This window comes from Periplaneta americana, chromosome 2, assembly GCF_040183065.1.
Source record: "Periplaneta americana isolate PAMFEO1 chromosome 2, P.americana_PAMFEO1_priV1, whole genome shotgun sequence".
Taxonomy (NCBI): domain Eukaryota; kingdom Metazoa; phylum Arthropoda; class Insecta; order Blattodea; family Blattidae; genus Periplaneta; species Periplaneta americana.
The window spans coordinates 167424578-167448887 of NC_091118.1; the positions used below are offsets into that span (position 1 = coordinate 167424578).

Genomic DNA, 24310 nt, shown 5'->3' on the forward strand with positions numbered 1-24310 from the left:
ACACCGTCTACTCATAGTTTACCATCTATACTGATAAGAATATAACGTCGCTTTACAAGCAAAACACATTAAGTCAAAAATATAACTTCTAAAAAAAAAAAATGCGTTTATATTGTGCATAATGTATGGGTATAAACTTATAGAATTAGAGAATAAAATATACATAAAGAGAAACAACTTGTTGAAAATAATATTTTGAGGAATCTGTTTTGTCAAGAATATTCAAACGCCTTTTTCTCAGAAGTTATATTTTTGACTTCATGTGTTTCGCTTGTAAACGGACAATAAGTAACATGAAATTTTCTTCTTAAATATATATTTCCCACATAAAACTTACATGTATGACCTATGACGAAGATATGCTGTGCACGAAGTTGGCGCCAGTTTTGAGGTTAAATTATGTTATTAGAAAACAGTACAATAAACCAAGGAAATTGTTGCTATAAACATTGCCAGTTAATTAGTTTACTTGTCATTTCAGAGTCCTACACACAATTTTCAGCTTTCAATTATGTTATGTATCGTTTTATTTATTCATATTCAATTTTTCGTCGCCCTCGGTAGCGTAGTTGGTATAGCGCTGGCCTTATATGCTCGAGGTTGCATGTTCGATCCCGGCCGAAGTCGATGGCATTTAAGTGTGTTTAAACGCGACAGGCTCATGTCAGTAGATTTACTGGTATGTAAAAGAACTCCTGCTGGACAAAATTTCGGCTCGCCGGCGACGCTGATATAACCTCTGCAGATGCGAGAGTCATTAAATAAACCATAATTTTAAAAATTTTCCATTTTTCAAAATTGCGATATCAACCGGATTTAAAGAAATCACAAATCATGATTATAAATCGAACTTCAAAATCGATGGGAAATACGGCGTTCGATTTCTCACCGAAACATTAGGGTCTACTCATTGCAGATTTTACCCCTTTCACCAGACGCTAGATCATCGATTAGTAATGGATGTGTTGTGCTGAATGCTACCATAACTCGCTCAAGAATAGTTTGGATTGTAGTTTATATTAGTTTAATTTGCTATGGTAACAGTAGTGAAAGAATTGAAATGTAAGTTACTGTAAGAATAAAATATTTCTGTCTTCCGAATAACCTCGTATATCTACTAATGTCAGAGGTTGACATATTGCGGTGCTTACCCCTGAGAATAGTCCAATATAATCTAGTGTAATGTAATCTAATCTGCTGGAGCATTAACTCAAGTGAGGAAACATTACACAAATAAACAGTAGCCACATACAGCGGTGTGTTGCACCGCACACGTTCACTGTATTCATTGCCGTGTTCCGGGTGGGATGACAGATTTTATAGGCCTACGCAATGGCTCGGGGTGGTCTATGTTGAGCGGGAAGTGTACTGCTTCCTGCACGCTCGCTCTGCTGTGTCTTGTTCTAGCACAAGAAAAACTGGCATAGTCGCGCCGCTTTGAGGCACTCGTATATTAGCGCAAGATTGTGTTAAGGTAACATTTCTAGTACAGGTGCATCCGTACTAGTAATGATGAGGAGACGAAACCTGGCATGGAAACTGTGCGATAGGGGAAAGAATGAGCTATCAGAAAGACAGTTTATTTTACAATGGTTAATATTACACGATCTACCGACACGGAAGTTCATTCCAGACTAAAATCTACCTTCCTCCTCCGTACCCATTGGTGATATACCACGGCACATGATAAGGCAGTGATGTCAACTGATGCCCATAGGAGCAAGCGCGCGCTTTAGAGCCCAGGAGAGCCTGAGCGCTTTACAGCGGAAAGGAAAGAGACAGAAGAAAGAGGTGGTATATGCCGCTTGGTCGAGCTGTATGCAGGGATGGTCAGCACTGATTCAATGGATAAATGGAAGAGAACTTATTAAAAACTGTATCCATGTTAATTTTTAGATTTGTCTGAGAAGTATAAGTGCATTATAAGAATGTAAGTTTTAATTTTAATGCTCATTTTTCACAAGTTTGCTTTTTTATTCAAAAGGAATATTTTCTCACCTTTTTTTTTTTTTACAGAAAAGTGAAATTTTCAGATATGTTTGTTTAGTAGCCTTACAGGTACTAAAACAATGTTTTCGTAAATCTAATATATCGTAAATACGTATTACTGAAGATAGTGTATTGAAATGTTTGAAAATATTCGCATGGAAAATGTTTGTAAGGAAATGAATTAACAAAGCAAATACTGTTACATCACAAACAAAAGAGATGTGTCTATCTGTTGGTAAAACGGCAGCTCTATAGCTTCAGCAGATTTCGAGATAATTTAATATTCTGATAACAGAAAGTTGCGCACCAATATCACCTAAAAGCATAATTCGATAAGAGTTTTGTTATGTAATATTAGTTACATTTAAAACATATACCTAGGCAACTTTGCTTTGTACTATAATATTGTTTTGATTACTTTTATAAGGCTAAAGCTACAATCAATATCAATTTCAACTTATCATGTCATATTCAGCGTCTTCCTTTGGGATAACACTTTATCTATGAATGATGTGTTTAATTCAATTGGTAGTTATTACGGAATTTGTGTGAATATTCTTTCTTTACTCTTTATTACGTTATTAACGTTTAAAACACAACTGTAATATTAGGCTAAGAAATAGGTGTTAGTACTTTTGTTTTACAGACAATATATAAAATAACAAACAGGAAGAAGCCATATAAAAATAACGACATAAAATTTCACGTTCCGTTTGAAGTTTGTGCACCACTGTTTTCTTAATCCAACAGGCTGCTTATTCCTCCTAGCATACCTAGCGCTTGATGCCCGCGCTCGACGTGAAGGTCAGAAAAATGCGCTGTGATATGGATACGGAAATAAAATTTGGAGCTCCCTTATTGTATAAGTTTCACTTACAACACAGCGCATGTGTTGTAAACAAGAGCCCCTATACAGGGTGGAAGTGAAATAGTCCTGCAGTTTGAAAGGGACGATAGGGTACCAATTAAATGAATAAAAATCCCCTATATTAAGTTTTATGTTTAACTGCACGGTTAATTAGAAAATTAAGTTGGAAATTCCTTCAGTCTGGAAACCTCGCCGCTAACAGTCTCCTTTCGTATCGTAATACATATATAAGAGGTCAACGAACTCAACTTACGTGAACTGTCTCGCGCCCCCTTTTCTTGCGATGTGGTTGCATGTTCAGTGGCTTGAAATTAGTGGTTTTTAAATTAAATTTACACGAAAACCACCCACGTTATTGAAATACGACAGATGGATAAATGATTCTTTATTAGATTTTCTACCGATATGGACAAAAATCACGATTCAACTAGCAACAGTTATCGAATAAAAGGGTGTTAAACATTTTGAAAAGAAAAAAAGACGTTTTCTTCTGAGAAAACTCTGAACTTTCCACCAATATGGTATCACAGTTTTTGTTACATACAGCATGACCTATTCTCTCTAAAAATCTGCAGGATTATTTCACTTCCAATCTGTATATATCCTACTTGTAAACAGTCGTGTGAAATTGTTGCCTACCTACAGGTGGACTCCCATCAAGACTCGCTCCAAATTTTAATTCCGTATCTGTACATATGAGGACTCATTGTGACTTGCTAGGTAACTTTACGGCATCTGTCACAGGGAAGGCAAAATGGGTTTGGAGCTAAAAAAAATTAAAGAAATAATTGTTTATTAGAAATTGCATCTCTCTTCTTTCCTCTCTTTCACTTCATAATGTAGCCTATTTAGTGTTCTTGAAGAAAAGTCCATATCTAACAAGGAAAGTACCCCAGCTCGAACGGCTAAACCCGAGTGTAAATGCGTTTAAAATACAGAGCTGTGCTTGTTCTACCACTCATCAAGGTTATTTTTTCTGTAGTCGACCTGGTTGGCAAGTTGGTATAGCGCTGGCCTTCTATGCCCAAAGTTGCAGGTTCGATCCCGGGCCAGGTCGATGGCATTTAAGTGTGCTTAAATGCGACAGGCTCATGTCAGTAGATTTACTGGCATGTAAAAGAACTCCTGCGGGACAAAATTCCGGCACATCCGGCGACGCTGATATAACCTCTGCAGTTGCGAGCGTCGTTAAATAAAATATAACATTTAACATTTTATCTGTAAAACTCCGCAGTCGTGTACAATCAATGATTGAAGAATAACGAATCTAATGACTAGAGAAGCACAAATCGCTGAAGAAACAACACCGTGTAACAGACAGTTATGACAAGGAGCTCCACAAAATACATAAATGAGGTATTATGTGGCAAGAAGCTACACGACATTTGCTTTAAATAATATGCGAGTATAGGGTATTTCAAAAGTCGGTTCAAACATTAAACCACTATAAATATTATAATATGAGATAGGGAAAAAACAAGAACATCACAGTGTTGGACAAACAACGGGGTTCACAAAACACTGGGAAGATTTCCGCCGTTCTCCTGTTCAACATACAGCATTCTGTCTGCTACACCATGCACAGCATTTTACAGATAATGTCTTGGAATATTGGTAATTCCTTGCGAGATGGCATTTTTCAGTTGCAGTAGGGTTGTTGGATGTGTGAGGAAAACTCGTTCTTTAAGGTAACCCCACAACCAAAAGTCGGCCGGATTGAAATCTGGAGATCGCGGAGGCCACATGGCTGAAAAGTACCTACTGATGACTTTGGTCGGAAAACGAACCTTAATTGCGCGTGTTAACTCCACCATTAATTATTTTAGTAGGTTATTTTACGACGCTTTATCAATATCTTATGTTATTTAGCGTCTGAATGAGATGAAGGTGATAATGCCGGTGAAATGAGTCCGGGGTCCAGAACCGAAATTTACCCAGTATTTGCTCATATTGGATTGAAGGAAACCCCGGAAAAAAACATCAACCAGGTAACTTGACCTGACCGGGAATCGAACCCGGGCCACCTGGTTTCCCGTCCAGACGCGTTAACCGTTACTCTAAATGTGTGGGCAATAATGGAATAAGACAGACTGTTACAGTAAACGGGGAGCGCTACTACAGCATGTTACGGAACTTCGTCATCCCTAGACAAAGGAATCACGATATGGAAAACATAATCTTCATGCAAGATGGCGCTCCATCCCACATCTTTATCCCTGAAAAACAATTAATTACGCAGATGTTTGGCGATCGTGTCACCAGTACGCACTTTCCAACAATGTGACCTCCGCGATCTCCAGATTTCAATCCGGCCGACTTTTGGTTGTGGGGTTACCTTAATGAACGAGTTTTCCTGACACATCCAACAACCCTACTGCAAGAAATTGCCAATATTCCAAGACACTATCTGCAAAATGCTGTGCATGGTGTAGCAGACAGAATGCTGTACGTTGAACAAGAGAACGGCGGAAATCTTCCCAATGTTTTGTTAACCCCGTTGTTTGCCCAACACTGTAATGTTCTTGTTTTTTCCCTATCTCATATTATAATATTTACAGCGGTTCAATGTTTGAACTGACTTTTGAAATACCCTATACTCACATATTATTTAAAGCAAATGTCGTGTAGCTTCTTGCCACATAATACCGCATTTATGTATTTTGTGGATCTCCTTGTCATAACTGTCTGTTACACGGTGTTGTTTCTTCAGGGATTTGTGCTTCTCTAGTCATTAGATTCGTTATTCTTCAATCATTGATTGTACACGACTGCGGAGTTTTACAGATAAATAACCTTGATGAGTGGTAGAACAAGCACAGCTCTGTATTTTAAACGCATTCACACTCGGTTTTAGCCGTTCGAACTGGGATACTTCCCTTGTAAGTTTCATTGAAATCATAATGTGCTCGTGCCACCGGAGGTAGTGCGTTTTCCTGTTGATTCTGAGCTGTGCCTGGTTGGATCTAACGTAGGCTATAACGTTTTTCTGCGTATCACTCGAGAAAAATGCAAAGATTACAGCATTTCCACCTATGAGAGTTGCGTCGATACTACCCGTAATGCATTCGTTGGTTAATGACTTCCCTTTGTACATTCATGGCACATGTTTTGCTTCTACTACAATATCGATCAAATGGAATAACTTTTCAGCCTATACTTACGTCTCATTTGTTTTTATATTTTAAGAGGTTATGTGCATTGCAGGATTTCCTGAAAGAAACCACTCAGCTATTCAAAGTAAATGTCAATGGGAAAATAGGAGGAGAAACATTTCAAAGGTATGCGAAAACGCGACCTTGCAAGCGAATTTGGGGCCGGGAAAAACTGAATATGTGAGCTTCAAGCCTGATGGCCACTTGTCTCACTCCGAGTTTCACAGTTTCAGTGAAGGAAATTTAGACACTTTTGAAGGTAGAAGTCAAAAATGGACGTAATCTAATGGCTACCACATGAGGGGAGAGAAGTATGAAAGAACAGCAACAGGTCAGGATCGCCGAAGATGTTAAACGTCTGTACATCGAGTGGGATGGGTGAGACGCCACAGTCCTTGCAGAAGAAGGGATCCGAGTCCTTTCATTGTGCGAATGACACAAGAGTAAACTCGCTCCAAGTACCGACGGTATATGTGAAAGCCAAGGCAGAAATTGAAATGGGCTTAATTTGGAAACATACCGAAACTTGTGTGGGGAGAGAGATATAGACCCGTGGCCCATTTCTTTTAGAGCTCATCCCGAGATTTATTTTAACCACTGAAAATCATAGGCAGGCTCAGTTTTCTCAACTTAGGAGACTAGTCATTTGAATCTGAGGGATGTCATCTCGTTATATATATAGGCAGTTCCAAGAATATCGTTGACGTATTAATTAATAAATTAATGTTTCTTTTTTATTTCGGTGATTCATAGAGGGTGGCTTCGGTATCATATGGACTTGGAAAAGGTTTACGTGAAACTGTTTATAACGTGTAATAGCTTAACTAAATAATAACTTAATGTTAATGTAATAAAAAAAATTATTTGTACACAAATGTGTATGATTAATAAATAAGGGGAGTATAATGACAAAAATAGTTAATTTCACATAGTCTAATAAACTCTAATGTATTTAACCGTTGCATTAATTTCCAAGTTAATTCTATTTTTGTAATGATATATTGTTGTTCATTACTATTTTAAACAACTCATTTGATGTGTGAATCGTTTCGACTTAGCACATGGTTTCGATTGGTTTTCTTCAAAACCGTTGAGAATATATGTTTATACAGGGTGATTCAGAACTTATGTTACAGAAGAATATAGTATATAGAGAGTACTAAAACAAACATTTTTCATTAAGCAGTGTGTGTCCTATCTCGAACAGATACGGCGTTACAATTATTTTAGTGTTGTGGATGTTTGCCAAGTTGTGACGCATTGCTGCGTCATTGTCTTAGTCCACATGTCATACCAAATCGTCTAAAGGGAGAAAATTACAGACTTTCTGGAAAACATCCTGCCCGTTTTATTGGAAAAGGTACCGTTTGCAGTACACACCAGAATATAGGTCCAGCATGACGGAGCCCCTGCGCACTTCAGTCTTGCGACAAGGCAACAGCAGACGGTAACGTTTGGTGATAGATGAATTGGTTATCAAGGTCCCGTCCCACGGCCAGCAAGATCGCCAGATCTTAATCCTCTTGACTTCTTCTTGTGGGGACAACTGAAGACCCTAGTGTATGCCACACCTGTACACCAGGTAGATGATTTTCTTCCACGGACTGTCGACGCCTGGAACATCATACGTACTGTACCTGACATATTTGAACGGATGCGGTAGTCAAAGTTTCAACAATGTCAGAATTGTTTAGAAGAAAGGGGGCATCGGTTCCAAGCTCTTCTGTAATGCACAAGTTGTTAAATGTCACTGTCTGTTGTTTTCCATTGAAAGCTCAGTCAGCAGATAATCATGCCATTGGCCGTTACATGAATAATTGCCTACCAGCCACAACGTTGAAACAAGTGCAGCGCTGCACAGATGCGAGATAGGACATACATTGCTTAATGGAAAATGTTTCTTTTAGTACCCTCTATCTACAATATTCTTCTGTAACATAAATTCTGAATCACCCTGTATAGTGTTTTTCCTGTAGGATCACTTATACTAACACCCTTAACGTATGGCCCTTTTCCCTTGAACCACTCTGTATATTCACAAGATCTCCAGTGAAACAATTCTTTTCGCGACCACATCACTGGAATTGTAGCTTTCATGAAATGTATAATGTTACATATTATTTTGATTTACAAGTGTTTCCAGAGTGTCACCAATATTATCATATCATCCGCATTATCCGTATCGCCATCAATCTCGCTTCTCAGATAACTTACTATTTTGCATTCTGACTGACATCCAATCGTTCGTAAGGAAATGTTTAAATTTTGTTGCACCTGCTTCTTTTCCCCTGTCGGTAATTTGGAAAGATCCGCAACTAAAACCATCTGTCTTCCGCAAATGGTCAGGAGCTGACATGCTTATAAAGCAGGTGCCATTAGTGTGTGTGTGCAGAGCACAACTGAAACGACGGCAAGAAGTTTTTCTTTTGGGTAAATAAATTTCTTCACAAGATAGATGAAATGAGAAAGCATTGTGTTCCGTTATTCTGCCTCTACTTACAGTCCTAATACAACGTTTGCAGGCATCATATATTTTGATAGAAAGACACACGAGAAAAAAGTGACAGGGATTTATAAAATCTCTTCAAATGCGTGAAATAGTTTTATTCTTCGTAGGCAATTTATGGTTAAATAAGGACGGATTTAAGATTTAGTTAAGTAAATACTAGCCTACTACATGAAGGATGTGTATAACGCGACAAAGCATTCAACCAAAGAGTTTGTAATATATAACTGGAGACACCAACGGCGCTAGTTTCGCGTACAAAATTGAACCGCTGTTCGGCCGCCATTAAAGGGAGTTGATGCTTCGCCGGGAGTGCTAACAGTTCATGCTTATTGAGGAATACGAATAAATATAAGTACACTTGAAGGGAAATAATAAGAAAATGGTGAAATACTGCGCCGCAAATAATTGTTCGAACTTAGCTACTATTGTAGGATGCCCAGGAAAGCATACATATCTCAATATTTGGAAGAATGTTCCAAATGCAGTTCCTCCTTTGAATGTGTTTACAGAATGTCTGAATATTTCTTGGATAAAGTTTTTCCAGAAACACATTAATCAGGTTTATAAGGTTGATTTCAACAATGTATGTAAGGGTTAGGTGCCATCACATTACAGTGGATTATAATAGCAGAGTGCATAAGAAAATCCTCAGGCTATATCTGTATAAAACTGTTTTGTATCACAATAAATGAATTAATCATGTAATTTCCGTTTTTTACAGTATGTACTTCTAGTTTTTGGTTGTATTAAATGCAAAAAAATTAGTGAAAATATAGCTGATGGCCTATCTAGGCCTATTATTACCACTACTTCTAACTAGGTCTCACTACTACTAGGCCTACTAATTCCACCAAAACTAGGCCTACTATTACCACTAATACTAGGCCTATTATTACCACTAATACTAGGCCTACTATTACCACTACTACTAGACCTACTATTACTACAAAAACTAGGACTACTACTACTACTACTACTGATACTAGGCCTACTATTACCACTACTACTAGGCCTATTATTACCACTACTACTAGGCCTACTATTACCACTACTACTAGACCTATTATTACTACAAAAACTAGGACTACTACCACTACTACTACTACTACTGATACTAGGCCTACTATTACCACTACTACTAGGCCTATTATTACCACTACTACTAGACCTACTATTACTACAAAAACTAGGACTACTACTAATACTAGGCCTACTATTACCACTACTGCTAGGTCTATTATTACCACTACTACTAGGCCTACTATTGCCACAAAAACTAGACCTACTACTACCACTACTACTACACCTACTATTACCCCTGCTACTACTCCTACTATTACCACTACTACTACGCCTACTATTACCACTACTACTAAGTTACTAGGCCTATTATTACCACTACTGCTAGGTCTATTATTACCACTATTACTAGGCCTATTATTACCACTACTACTAGGCCTAATTTTACCACGACTACTAGGTCTACTATTACCACTACTACTAGGCCTACTATAACCGCTACTAATTGTATTAAAAATTCTGTACTGACCTCAAACCTGGTGGTCATTAACTACACAATGAATAGATTGTTTTATGATAAAATTTATTCTCATATTTTAAATCAGTTTCCAGAGTTTTTATGATCTCATATTTCACCACTAAATATTTTCTAAGCACCATATACCTTTCTCTTTCTTTGCATGAAAGGACTGAAATATAGATCATTTTAAATATTACAGTAAATATTCATTATTATGTCCTTAAGACAATACTAGTAATACTGAAAATTAATGTTTAATTATTAAAATTATTTAATATTTCACATACTTATCCCGAGTGTATATGGGTGATTTAATTTATTTTTTAGAATATCGCCAAAGATGAATCATTATAATACTTTAATAAATATAGCGCTCCTCTGCCATTCATGTTTATTTCATCACGACTCTTTCTTTGTAAAAGATGTTTAAAACTGTATCTATCACCAGGCTACATCAATGTATTGTGGTACTGTTTTCGAATTTTGCGGCGCAAACACTCCCTTTAATGGCGGATGCTAGCCGATTCAATTTGTGACATTTTTATTGCCTGCCACTTACGGGTATGTGTGTCTAGTAAGTATTACAAACTCTTTGCATTCAACTGTATCGGCGAAATACGTATTCTTGACAGAGCAGAGCACATAAAACACTAGGCCTGCCAACCTACGTAAGTTGAAATGCGGGATATGGGAATTCAGTGGGAGATATCCTTTCTAATCAAAATAATAATAATAATAATAATAATAATAATAATAATAATAATAATAGCAATGTGGAAAAAATATAACATTAAACACGAAATTTATGCGAAAACCTCTAAATTCCCGAGATTATCTTGTCAACGCGGGAGAGCAGAAGTCATAAGCTGGAATTGTGGGTTACGCTCGCATTATGCATGAAAATTAGTAGGTCTGTAGTAGAAATGGGGTGTGACAGCGTTTTGCCGTCACAGCTCTGGAAAAATTGCTGTGACAGATAATAGCGATTTTGTCGCAGTGTGATTTTTCTGTTCGGATGATTCTCGGAGATTATAAATGTTCCTCATCCAGAGCCGACAGATGTTTATGTTTATTGCTTTCCTGAGAATTGATATACCGGTGCCATATCTTATATAATGGAGAGTGTGAACTGATCAGACAGAATAAGAAATGAGTGGGTGGAGAAATAATGATGCTGATCAGGAAAAGCAAAATATATTGAGCCACTGGCTAAGAAGAAACTGCCTACTGAAGGATGCAATGGAATGATTGGTGAACGGAAGAAAAGTCTGGGACAGAAAGAGACATCAGATGATAGACAACATTAAGATACATGGTCGTATGTGGAGACTAAGAGCAAGGGGGAAAATAAGTCGGAAATATTGGAGAATGCAGGCTTTGCAGTGAAAGACCTGCAATATATACAACAATACTGATTGTACGCCCTATAAGCGATGATTGTTTAAGTCCGACTGATGGCTCGGGTGGCGTTAGTGAATCCGACGCTGACAGGCGGGCCACTTTTCCTGGGCCCCACAAGTAAGATCCCATCATCTACTGACGAGCCTGAACCCAGAGCCCGGAATCCAAGCCCGTAGAACGTAAATCAGCAACGAAAACCTATACTATCCCTAGACATCACCCCAGCCTGTTTTTACTATTACAGACGACAGATGAAAAGAGGGGGAAATGGAGTTATGGTGGAATGCAAGAGGGTAACGGGAATACACCGAGAAAATCCCTCTGTACCGTATGTCTTGTCCACCATAAATTTCACCCAAACCTGATCGAACCCGCGCCGCCTTGATGGAAGGCCAGCGCGCTAACACTGTAGCCACAGACGCGGCTCCACTCCGATTGACTTGATCCGATTGCATTGTTGCAGCTTTCTGACCAGAAAATAATTCACTCACCCGGTATAAACGAAACTGCGTGATCCAGCGGAAGACAACAGGTGATACATATCATATTCCCTTCTGCTTCTAACTGATAATAACTAGAAACTTGTTCACAGATTTCGGCATAAGTATAAATTGTATTTCCTAGTGCATGCCTATATCTGAAAGCAAGATTAAACTTAAATGGGAATATCATGCCGCCTCACCTCCGAGAGGTCTGATTCTCTTTTGCTGGAGGTGAACAGAACAAGCTGGAGTAGCTATTTTGCCTGAATACACATGACAAGTAATGTAGCTGAAAAGTGCAATTTAATTTTCATTTCACTCATATTAACAAACATGCTCCCAGCACATTTTTGTGTGACGTAGACTACAAGTCGTGGCAATAAATACTATTGCAGCATACTTACTTTTTGTCTCTTGAAAGTACTTGTTTGTACCATGACAACTGTTTTTCGTCAGCTAATTTATAATTTTTAAAAGAGAAGAATCATGGATATCGTGAAAACTGGTTCGATTGAAAGTCTTGTTTTATTTATTGAATATTTTATGTTTCATAATAAAGTTATTTATTTCAATCAAATAAGTAATTCTCTCTCGCATGCAACATTCTTGAAAACAAATTGCAATTAAGTTACAGAAAATTTCAACTTTTCTGCCGTACGAAATTTGTAATGCATAAGGTAGCGTTAAGGTTAAGAAACTATTATACATTTTACGCATTTTGCAACAAGTCAGTAGCTATTGTATTATGTAAGAAATTATATTACCGTTTGTAGTTTATTTTCTTGTACTTGCGTTATGGAATGCGTGCTGGTTTGAGTTCTCCTGAAAGAAGAAATTTTTTCATGGAATTTCGGCCAGTGTATGAAACCGGTGCCCATCCAGCAACGGGGAACTGTAGCAGATAGAAAAATGTGGTTCCGCGAGCCAGCTATAACGACTATGGGGATCATCGTGAAAACCACATATCACACCTGTACTGGTTGGGTGATAGTTCATCTCTGTTTTATACGTGAGACCAGCAATCGGCTGGTAGGCCTTGGAAATCCATACAGTACCTAGACATACAGGGATGTTTAATTTGAGAAAATGCTGCATTTCATGGACTGTTACATTTTTATTACGTCATACTACTTTTGACCAATAAAGCGGTATGAAAGGACGTGTTTCAACCAATCATAGCTCACAATTTTATCACTTCCCCAGCATTTGTTTTTATCACTTCCCTAGAATTTATTTGTTTTTATCACTTCCCTAGCATTTGTTTCTTTATTTGTCAACATTTCAAACTGCTAATTCTTTTCTTTACGGTACTATAAAACATGATTTGCGGTCGTAATTTGTTTACCGCATAGCTAGTCAACTGAAAATGGCGACTCCGTTCAAACATTTTGGAGAAGCTAACGTTAGTGAAATGGAATTTTGGTAAGTCAATTAAAAATTGTATTGTAGGCTATTAGAGAACTTTATTTCTTCTAATCTTTATATACTTTCTTGTAATCGTGTAATAGCCAATTAAATCCCACTCGAGTTTTGATTTTCTCTAGATAAATCAAAACCTCTAGTGAGATTACTGTTGATAATCTCACGTGAACTTTTCTCAACCAATGGACGAGCTCATTGACGCTAGAGTGACCAATGAGAATTGAGTTGCAGTGATAGTTAAAAGCATGCTGCTCAAAATTAATAAGTGATAATTTTTTTCCTTCTACGTTCATTTGTATCGTCTCTGCTTTGATCTACCAGCAATCAAGCAATTGCGTGAGACTCAGTTTCAACATGCAACAATAACTGCACAATTAATTACTGTAAGTAAAAAGGTTTACAATAAAATTAAACATATTGAAAATTTTAGATAAGCAAGTATAAAGGGTTTATAATAAAGTGTTGTCATAACCTAAAATGTTCCAAGGAGCCTTTCATTCTTATAAATCTCTGCTTCGATTCGATTGCTTTTCTATATCTTATTATTATATCCTCGAATGTTTAGTTGTTCGGAATTACAGTTGTTTCGCATTGGGATTATTTTGCCGAATACAATTCGTGATAACACGAGTAGTTATCCTCAGGTAATTTAATTTCGCTTTTTAAACTCATGTTTGCTGTCATTAGATAATTATTTCACGACCTCCGGTCTCGAAATAATTATCATGGCAACAAACATTCGTTAAGCTGAATTCAACTACCGGAAAACTATCAGCACTCGTTTTATTATAGAAGATTATTTCATTGTTTCACTTAGAGTTTTCTGCAATAGTTTTCTTTCGCGCTTACAGTTGTGTATTATTTTTACTTAAACTTCGAAAATGCAAAAACTTAGAAACATTTAAAATATTTCTTACAATTGTTTTAAATTTATTTTAGTTTTTATTCTCATCTTAAATTAATAAGCGAGTGTACAGAATCACAATAATTCAGAACTCTATAATAATTAATTAGGCCTATAATTATTTTCAACTATGTACTATTTATATGGACGTGTTTTATAGCTGCTGAACTTTCATTAATTTTTTGTTTTATTTCCACGAGGCAGTATGGCTCGGTTTATTCTGAAAAATTCTTCCTATAGCAATGAACTGTGTTTAAAAATACCTAAAGCACTAAAAATAAAAATAAACTAGTGGATAAAACCTGTAACTCCAGTTAATGATTTAATAACCTGAATGAAAGAAATTTCAAACAAAGCACTAAAATTCTTTACAGTATATAATAAAAGCGCTATAATCTTAAACATTGCTTATTCTAGCCGTAGGAGCCCATATTTTATTAAGATGAGGTCCGCAGAGACGATTTTTCTTGTAATAAAAAATATAATACCCTTCCATGATGCATTTTCAGAACGTTGTATATTGTTCAACGTAGCTGTAATGACGTTCGTCTTTCTCTTAGACTATATTCCTATATGGGTGTACAATCTTCAGCGTTCAATTCTTCCCAATCCGGTTTTCTCTTTTTGTTATTTTTATTTCAATCACTTAGTCATGTGCGACATCATTCAAAATGCATAATTACTAACACCATTAGCTGCAGTAGCTTAAAGGATTTGGCTTGCTCAAAGCTGTTGCGTATCAAGAGAACTCGTCAAGAAAATATTTGAACCACTTCTAGATATTATCCGAGAATAAATATTGAAATAAATGAAGAAATTTACCTACAAATGGCTTTTAGAGAAACCGAAGATTCATTGCCGCCCTCACATAAGCCCGCTATTGGTCCCTATTCTGAGCAAGATTAATCCAGTCCCTAGCATCATAACCACCACCTTCAAATCCATTTTAAAATTATCCTTCCATCTACATCTCGACCTCCCAAAAGGTTTTTTTCTCTCAGGTCTCCCAACTAACATTCTATACGCGTTTCTGGATTCACCCATACGTGCTACATGCTCTGCCCATCTCAAATCTCTGGATTTAATGTTTCTAATTATATTACGTGAAGAATACAAGGGGTGCAGGTCTGCGTCCTGTAACTTTGTCCATTCTTCTGTAACATCATCTCTCTTGACCCCAAATATTTTCCTAAGCATCTTATTTTTGAACAGCCTTAATCTCTGTTCTTCTCTCAAAGTGAGAGGCCAAGTTTCACAACTATACAGAACAACCGGTAATACAAGCGTTTTATAAATTCTAACTTATATTTTTCAAGCAGAGGAGATGACAAACGCTTCTCAACCGAATAATAGCTGGAATTTTTCCATATATTTTCTGCATTAAATTTCCTCTTGAGTGTCATTTTATATTTGTTACTGATGCTCCAAAATATTTCAATTTTTCCACCGTTTCAAAGGATTAATTTCCAATTTATATATTTCCATTTCGTACTATGTTCTGGCCACGAGACTTTGTCTTTTCGGGATTTACTTTCAAACGTATCTCTTTACTTGCTCCAAGTAAAATTCCCGTGTTTTCCCAAACAGTTTGTGGATTTTCTCCTAACATATCCACGCCATTTGCATAAACAAACAGCCACCGGCGTGGCTTAGTCGGGTAAGGCACTTTCCTGCCGTTCTGAAGTTGCGCTCGGGCGCAGGTTCGATCCCCGCTTGGGCTAATTACCTGATTGGGTTTTTTTCCGAGGTTTTCCCAACCGTAAGGTGATCTCGCCAAATACTATCTCGCTATCACCAATCTCATAGACGCTAAATAACCTAGTAGTTGATACAGTTTAGTTAAATAACCAACTAAAAGCATAAACAAGCAGCTGATGTAACCCGTTCAATTCCAAACCCTCTCTGTTTTCCTGAACTTTCCTAATGGTATATTAGACTCTAAAATTTATTTAAATATCAAATTAATTGTAAAAATGGAAGTAAGACAATTTAAATAGATACATTTCATTTGATGAGAGTTTCACCAGAAAGGGAAAGTAGAAACGTCACAGAAGGAGATCATTGGGAAGACAACGTATGAGATATTTAGACTATACAGGGAAAATTTTGAAAACAGTAGACAAATATTGATTGAAAAATGTTTGTTTAGGTAGAGTAAACTGGCACAGTATTGTTTTTTCTGCAGCAAAAAGCCTAAATGACTTATAATGATGATGATGATGATGATGATAAATATATATCATTACATATTTTAATATGTTGTTTCAGTTACGGCGAAAGCTGTTATTAGTTTGATTCTGTAGCTGCAGCTACTACAGCTCATAATGATGATTTCGTATGTATCATGTAATAAATGTTTGTGATTGTTGCAGGAGGGTGCTCTGCTTTCGGTCACTCGTGCTTCGGGGGTCACGGGAAACGAGCGGACGAGGACGTGCTCTTGCTACCCGGGTCTGAATCTGAGCAACAGCCGCGACTTGTGTTTCCACCTTCAGAATCAGGGGCAGAGGAAGGAGAGGACAGATCTGGAGCTTACGGCGCTCGTTCAGCGTCCTCGTCATCAGGAGTTTCATCTCTAATCCCACCCCCACATTCGGCACAGTACAACCTCTCACCCTTCTTGAGGCAGTGGGTAAGTCGAAAACAGCCATGAATTCAACATGTTAAGTTGAAAGCTCCAACTGTTGTAATACCATTAAACTCCTCTATTAAATAAAGCGTGAAACGAAAATTTAGTCTATGATATTAAGGAGTTTCTAATGTTACAATATAGATGCACTTACATTGTTTGGTTTTAATATGATTTTCTTATTGTTAGATTGTGTTCCTTATAGTGTGTTCAAGTTTAACCCAATTTATTCACATAATATAAAAATGGCGGCCGAGTAGTTCATTTGGTAAAGCAGCTGGCTACGAACTGGAATATCCTGGATTCAATCCCGGGGAGTGAGGAGATTTTTCTCGGGTTCGATTCCCGGTCGGGGCAAGTTACCTCGTTGAGGTTTTTTCCAGGGTTTTCCCTCAACCCAATATGAGCAAATCCTGGGTAACTTTCGGTGTTGGATCCCGGACTCATTTCACCGGCATTATCATCTTCATCTCATTCAGACGCTAAATAACCTAAGATGTTGATAAAGTGTCCTAAGGTTCACTCAGAACCAAGTCTTCCCGTGGGTAAAAGGCGTTAGGAGTGTCGTTTCGACCACACCACCTCATTCTAGTGTCGAGGTCAATAAATCATGGAGTTCTACCGCTATTCCCCCAACCATCTTCATGGCGTCTATAGAAGTTACATTTGATTTTGCCTTAACAAAAAATATAAGAAGAAACATGTAACGCTTTGTTTAATCTATGTTTTTTCTTATTAAACATATCTCCCATTCCGAGACCATGGCTGTAAAATTGTTTCCTTAATAATTAAACCTTTGTATCAATCCAGCTACGTCGACGTCATCAAAAGTCCCCTTTATCTTAGGGTTTTTTCTCAATATGGGATTGTATAACGAGGCATTTTTAACACAAGTTCCTTCCACTCTTTGTGGTAATTTAAGATTTCTTTCATTCTTGTTGAGGTTCTGGCTGATATGTACACGTAAAACATTTGGTTAAGTAAGGAGATATTTTTATCTTAAAGTAATGTAGAAAGAGTTGTCTGATGCTTGGTGGAACTTTAATGAAGTTACGAAGGGTTCAGAACCATAATGGGCCAAGCGCCATTTACTAAAACCGTAGAAAACAAGGGTTAAAATGAAGTTATTACCATAATTCAATGGAAACATATAGCAAGTAATATAAAGTATATACATTAAAACTAAATGATATGTCAATCTTCATTCAACTATGTCATTCACTTAATATTAACCCTTGCTTTCTCCGTTTTTAATAAATAGCGCTTGGCCCACTATGGCTCTGAACCCGTCTTATGTAAGGAGAAGTTAATTAATTTTGATTTTAAAATACAGTGACTTTAGGGTTACAGTTGTATGGTTATAACTAGACAGTGGATGCGGGATGACTTATCGTTGAATGTAGGTGCACATTTACTATATGTTACATTTTTTTTTCATTCAGACCATTTGCTAAACAGGTTTTGAACGTAAACAGACGACGTCAACATGCTACTGTATCTCCGTACAGTCAGAAGGAAAAGAAAAATAACGTACTGTAGTACATACGTTGCAAGTTCAGTCCTCGTCATCATTGATGCAATTACCAGCGTTGCAGTAAACGACGATATATTCTCGTAAGTTGTCGAAGCTGAATCGTCTTCGCCTATCGCCTAAACAGTTTTTGTATCTAGAGAATTTCTGAAGAAAACCTCTAAAATGGAAATGAGTCAATTTCTTTAGAGGAATATTTGCACTGAGCATCACGTCGCACGTGTCGTTTAGACCCGCACAACTAAATGATGATGATGATGATGATGATGATGATGATGATGATGATGATGATGATGATTCCTCAGATTTCATTTCAACGCATTTCCTCTGCAATGTACTGTTGCAATGTTACTCTATAGCCTGAATTGTTCTGGTTTTTATTTCAATTTTACATACATTACACACGATATTGTCTTCGTTAATACATAAAATGTCACTCTCATACTTCTTAATTGCATTTCATATCTCTGAGCGAATTTAACGTTTTGACTTCGACATTATGAATGGATCAGCACTACATTGTTCAACTCGTACTAAATATTTGAGCAGGATAACACAACTGCACACATTGCGTTGCAATGTTACTATGAACGGACTGGGGTTCCTTCGTTATGTACGCTGCTGTACTCGCCAGGTACACAAAAGACGGACGACGCGGCACGTGCCATATACTCCGATACGAAACAAATTCACTTTTCATTAAGTCATCCCGAATACACTGTCTGGTTATAACATACTCTTAAGCACCTTCTGAAGATTGCATTTCACTTCATTTACAGAAATTAACTTATATTGTAAATTAAATTTTCTTTTATTAAATTCACTTGCTTCTCTACTCTGTGGTTAATGGCTTCTGTTCCTTGTTTCAGCTCCAATCTTACCGACGCTCTACAGGCGACATTGACCTCCAGTAGAGAGAACCATGAGCATATGAAGAACCTATCCAACCACCATTCATCATAGAACTTGTGAACAAGGATTCCTTCATTCTGTTACCATTTTTATCTAACATATCCGATAAACATTTAACTAGTGGAACTCTTCAGTGAACAAAACAATAAAAATATGCATTTCAAAGAATGTTACGTCGTATTCAGTTGAAAGAAATTCTTGTAAAACATACACAAAAAATATAAGAATTGCCATGACTTAAATTTACTGTTTCTCATGTGATGTGACGTGTTAAATTAGTTAATAGGATAATTATAACATTTATTTTAAATAATGCATTTTCATGAAACTCCTCAAACATCTCAAGTTCACTTCATGACTAATCTCGTGTATGAAATCTTGAGGTGGTGAACCATTTTCAATGCTTATATTTTCAGGAATGAAACTGACTTTCCAGTAATATTTCAATCTCTTCTTCCTGTCTATTTGTTACTGCTTGTAAATCGTAAGAGAAATTGAAATCATAAACATCGAAAGTTAATTCAATTTTTTTTTTGCAATAAAAATATGAACTTTGCTTAATAATAAATAAGTTAGGAAGGTAATTTGCTTGTACTTTTACTTAATTCAAAATTTAAAGAAAAAATAAGCATATATATAATTACTTCAATAATTATGATACGAATGTAAGTTTCAATGGCCACATAAATTAATACACATTTTTCCAAATTAACGTCGTACACATAATTTGTTCTTCGCGAGCAACTTTTCATTTCATAAAAGTAATTGTACTTCACAGAATGTGAATAAATGAAATAACGAATAACTACGTAACTTAAACGACCCGACGTCAGCCCCACGTCCTCAAGTGACAGACAATTCCACACCAATTTATGTGAGAGTAATGGATGGTTAGAGAAGAAACAGCTCGATACATTACAAAAAATTGCAAGTTAACAATAAATAACTTATAAAGTGATAAACATACACATATGTAAGTTACTGGTATTTTAATATTCACATAATATTCTTTATAAAAATCGAATATCTTAAAAGTAATAATAATCTCTAACTTAATTCCAATTCTTAAACGTTGGAATTGGCATCTTTAGCCGATAATGTCACTGATAAATAATATATTTTTAAAGTATGCTTATATGGGTTTAGTTACATAATACATTAAATGATAAAATTCAGAATATAAAATACCATTATATAAAGTTAATATATATTATAACTAAGTCAGAGTGTGCTTCAGTCATTTACCTTCAATGACCCTCAATGCAATTAAACTAATATCTAGCAAAAGATTTCCTTATTGAAAGTCGTTGTTTGTTTTGGATATGTTCATACAGGAAAATTGGCTATTAACTTACTTAATAAATTTTTCATTTGATCTATATTTAACAAATCATGTGTTTAGTAATTATTCTACATAGGTCATTAGTCCTAATACTTTTTCGAAAGTCAGAATAAAACTTTCATTAACCTTTGCAATCTTCATCAACTTTTCCAAGTGCGCGTATGGTAATAACTTAAAAAAGAAAATATGTAGAAAATGAAAGGAAACTTGAAGTTAAAATTATTTTTACCTCGTAAATTATTTTAGACATTCATTTAATGCTGTATAGCCTATAATCTGGAATAATTTGTGAAAATTCTTGTTTGGTTGGTATTTTAAAGTTGAAGTTGATACGTTATAAACATTAGCTTTTGTATGCTCTTTTTAACTGCTTTAATGCCTTCTACTAGAGTTATTTTAGTTATAGTTCATTAACCCTCCGGCTGGCGCGGCGGTGTGCGCGATGTCGTGATTTTCCGGTTGTGTGTGGAGGGGATAAGTTCCTATTTCTTCTGCGCGCGCCTATTCCTCCATTCGAGTGTTCGCCTTGTATGAAAATATAATAACAAAGTGTATAAGAACACTCTTAAAATTATTCAGTTAACATTATAGAAAAGGCAGTTTTTTAATGAAATATTGTGCGGCGTACATTGTACTCCGCGCGCCTGGTCGTGTTACCAGAAAATACACGCCCGCCGAAGGGTTAAATACGCCTGTTAGGAAAATTTTATCATTTTTGTGGCTTGTCCACACCAGAAGAAATTCGTTAACTTGCTTTATTAGCTTTGTTAATATGTCATTTTCCTGCTATTATCAACGTTTGTTATTAATATCACGTGTTTATTAACACATTGTATTTAACTGTATTACTTTAAGTTATTGATAATTATCATTATTTCAACAAATTATTAGTGAATATTACAGCTGTGAAAGACATTTCCAATCTTAATAATTCTGCCTGTTTTTGTAGAATATTCCTTTGCTACACATTTCAGCAAGCTTCATTTCTGTCATGTTGAATTTAATGTTATTTTCTTTCTCCTTAGATTCGTGTTATAAACTTGTATAATAGTTCATCTTAATTTTGATAGAAAGTTAAAAGGTTAATCAACTTTGTTAAAAAATATTAATTTCAGTGTGGATTCACATTTAGTGTTTGAAGATGATGCTACCTCAATTTAAGTATGACACGAAAATTTCTGGTGTAAATACATACCGATAGTCAAGTCAAAATTAATTTCCGATTATGTTTATAAATAAATAAATAAATTTTATTAATGAACATTTATCTGAATCCCATTCGTAATATTACAATAACTTTATCATACACAAATTTAATACCCATAATCACACAGTATAATAAATAATTTTGCTGGGCCGTACAGTTATTTAAATAAAAGAAATAGACGTATAAATATTATTAATAACATTGATTATGTAGGAATGTTTAAAACAGAATGTAATTAACAATTTTAATATATATCATACCTAATTATATTGCTATGTGTTATAATGTGATTATTACAATATTAGAAATTCTAAAATGTATGCGTACAGAAATTCCAAAAATACAGTCATAATTAACTGTATTTAAATCTTTTTATTTTCTTTAATAGGATATCGCCATGAGAAAGTTTTTTTTTTTTTTTTTTGATATTGTGTGCAACAAAACAGACAACAAAAATTAAATTATTCATATTTACACAAAAATAATTTTAATGAAAGTTACTTATTATAATTATTTTTATTTCAAAATGTGTATTTAGTATCTGAAATAAAATTTACAATTGATATGTTATACCTCGTATAATATATTAGTCAGTAGTTTTCCAAGTCTATCGTTAGTGTTATTATTTCTAGCCCCCACATTGTCATGTGGTTTCGAAATCAAATTGTGACCGTCTACATCACGGATGTCCAAACTCCTATAGAATCAGCAGATATTGCGCGTCAAGCAGTCTCTGCTAAGGTCAATAGCCTTCTATATAAAATAGGAAAAACGACCTTAAAGAATATGCGCTGCGGGTTGCTTACGCCAGGGGTTACCTCGTACGAGTTACAATTGGACATCTAGGCCTATGGTCTACATGCTAACAAATACAATAAATGAGCAGTCCGAAATCTGGTGATTTTCGTACGTTAGTCATTTGCACAAATTTTTGTGTCATTATACACAAGACTAGTTTTTGTTACATGCAGCTTTAAATTTATTTTCATTATTTACTTTCCATTAGTGGGTGTGCGCGTTTGAAATAACAAAGCTGTAATTATTTTAATGTAAACAACTAATAACAAATCAGAACCGATCAAATTGCGTTTAATATAATAATCTAAATGTAATAAATAAATAATAACCTTATACAGACTTCATGTTAATAACGAATTACAAATTAAATAGATTTTAAATCACTAATATTGTACTAATATATAGGGGTATGCCACGTATAGATAAGATATATTTCTTTATTTTTCTTCTGTGTGAACAAAAGATGATAACTTATGATAAAAACATTCATATAAAAATATATATCATATAAATAAACTCCAGGAACAATTCTACTTTAAGTTCTGCATTATGCAAGCAAATATAATCTTTTTTAAAACATCCTCCAAATTTTATTTTTCATTTGCCTTCGATGTTCACTTTAACATTTACCGGTATTTATTTTATTTTCATCTGAAACGCAAATCTGTACGTGAATAAATTTTCTTTTTACCTCAGTAATGAGGTTCAATACGTATTAAACAAAATATATGCTTGAATACAAGAAGGGAAGCATACTCTTTGTATTAATATATTACAAAAGATGCATTATTTAAAGTTTAGAAATTTATTTTCTCAAAACCATCCATATTCTTTCATTCTTATGACATCATTTAAGCGTGTGGATTATCATGATGTATGTATATCGCAAGTTTCACTTCCATCATTTCTGACAGAACATCTGCAGTATTAACAGTGGAAATACATATCATGTATTTGATTTAAAGTAATGATTAAAGCTGCAATTTCAGTGATCTGACATGAGTTCCTCTTTTTTTTCCTTTGTGAGTTACATGATAATTTACTTAACATTGTTATCAGTTGAATTTTTACTGTAGTTTTCCCCTAAATAAAATGTTTGTTAGTTGTATGGTGTATCATTTTATTCTCTATATTTCAGGACTTGTGAGCTTTTGGGATTAATTTTGTTTTCCAGATCTCTACTTTCTCAATTTCGAAGTGTACAGAATGTATTCTGACTTTACAAAAAATTCTATTTCGAGGTATAGTGATAATAAACATTCCCTGTACGTGTGATGCTAAAGAAAATATTTTTTTGGAATACCTTTATGTGCTGTCTTTCCGATTGTGTTATCCTATCGTAAACAGTAAATAATCCCATACCATTACGAATATAATGTAATTTTACAAATACAGCATTGAGATTTATTTTTCCTAGTCATATTTAAGTTTATTTAAAAGTAAGTGAATTTTGTAATCGCTGCAACTTCGTTAAAATATTGTTTATATTCAAATAAAGAAATAATTTAATTTTCAAAACGATATAACATCACAATACTTGTCTTCATTTTCACTTCGGTTTCCTTTTCAACGTTTATTTCAAAATATAATAAATTAACGATGAAAGAGTAATGGAACGGAGAAA

At 35.4% G+C, this 24310-nt stretch overlaps 1 protein-coding gene across 1 annotated transcript in view; it reads left to right on the forward strand.

The window, feature by feature from the left end:
* Positions 1-23794, forward strand: part of CCHa2 (neuropeptide CCHamide-2) — a 225293-nt gene extending 201499 nt beyond the window's left edge. The window contains exons 2-3 of the mRNA XM_069818847.1: positions 16640-16899; positions 19297-23794. Coding sequence (XP_069674948.1) covers positions 16640-16899; positions 19297-19341 — 305 coding nt within the window. The 3' untranslated portion in view covers positions 19342-23794. The remainder of the gene's footprint in view (positions 1-16639; positions 16900-19296) is intronic.
* Positions 23795-24310: the final 516 nt, after the last annotated feature.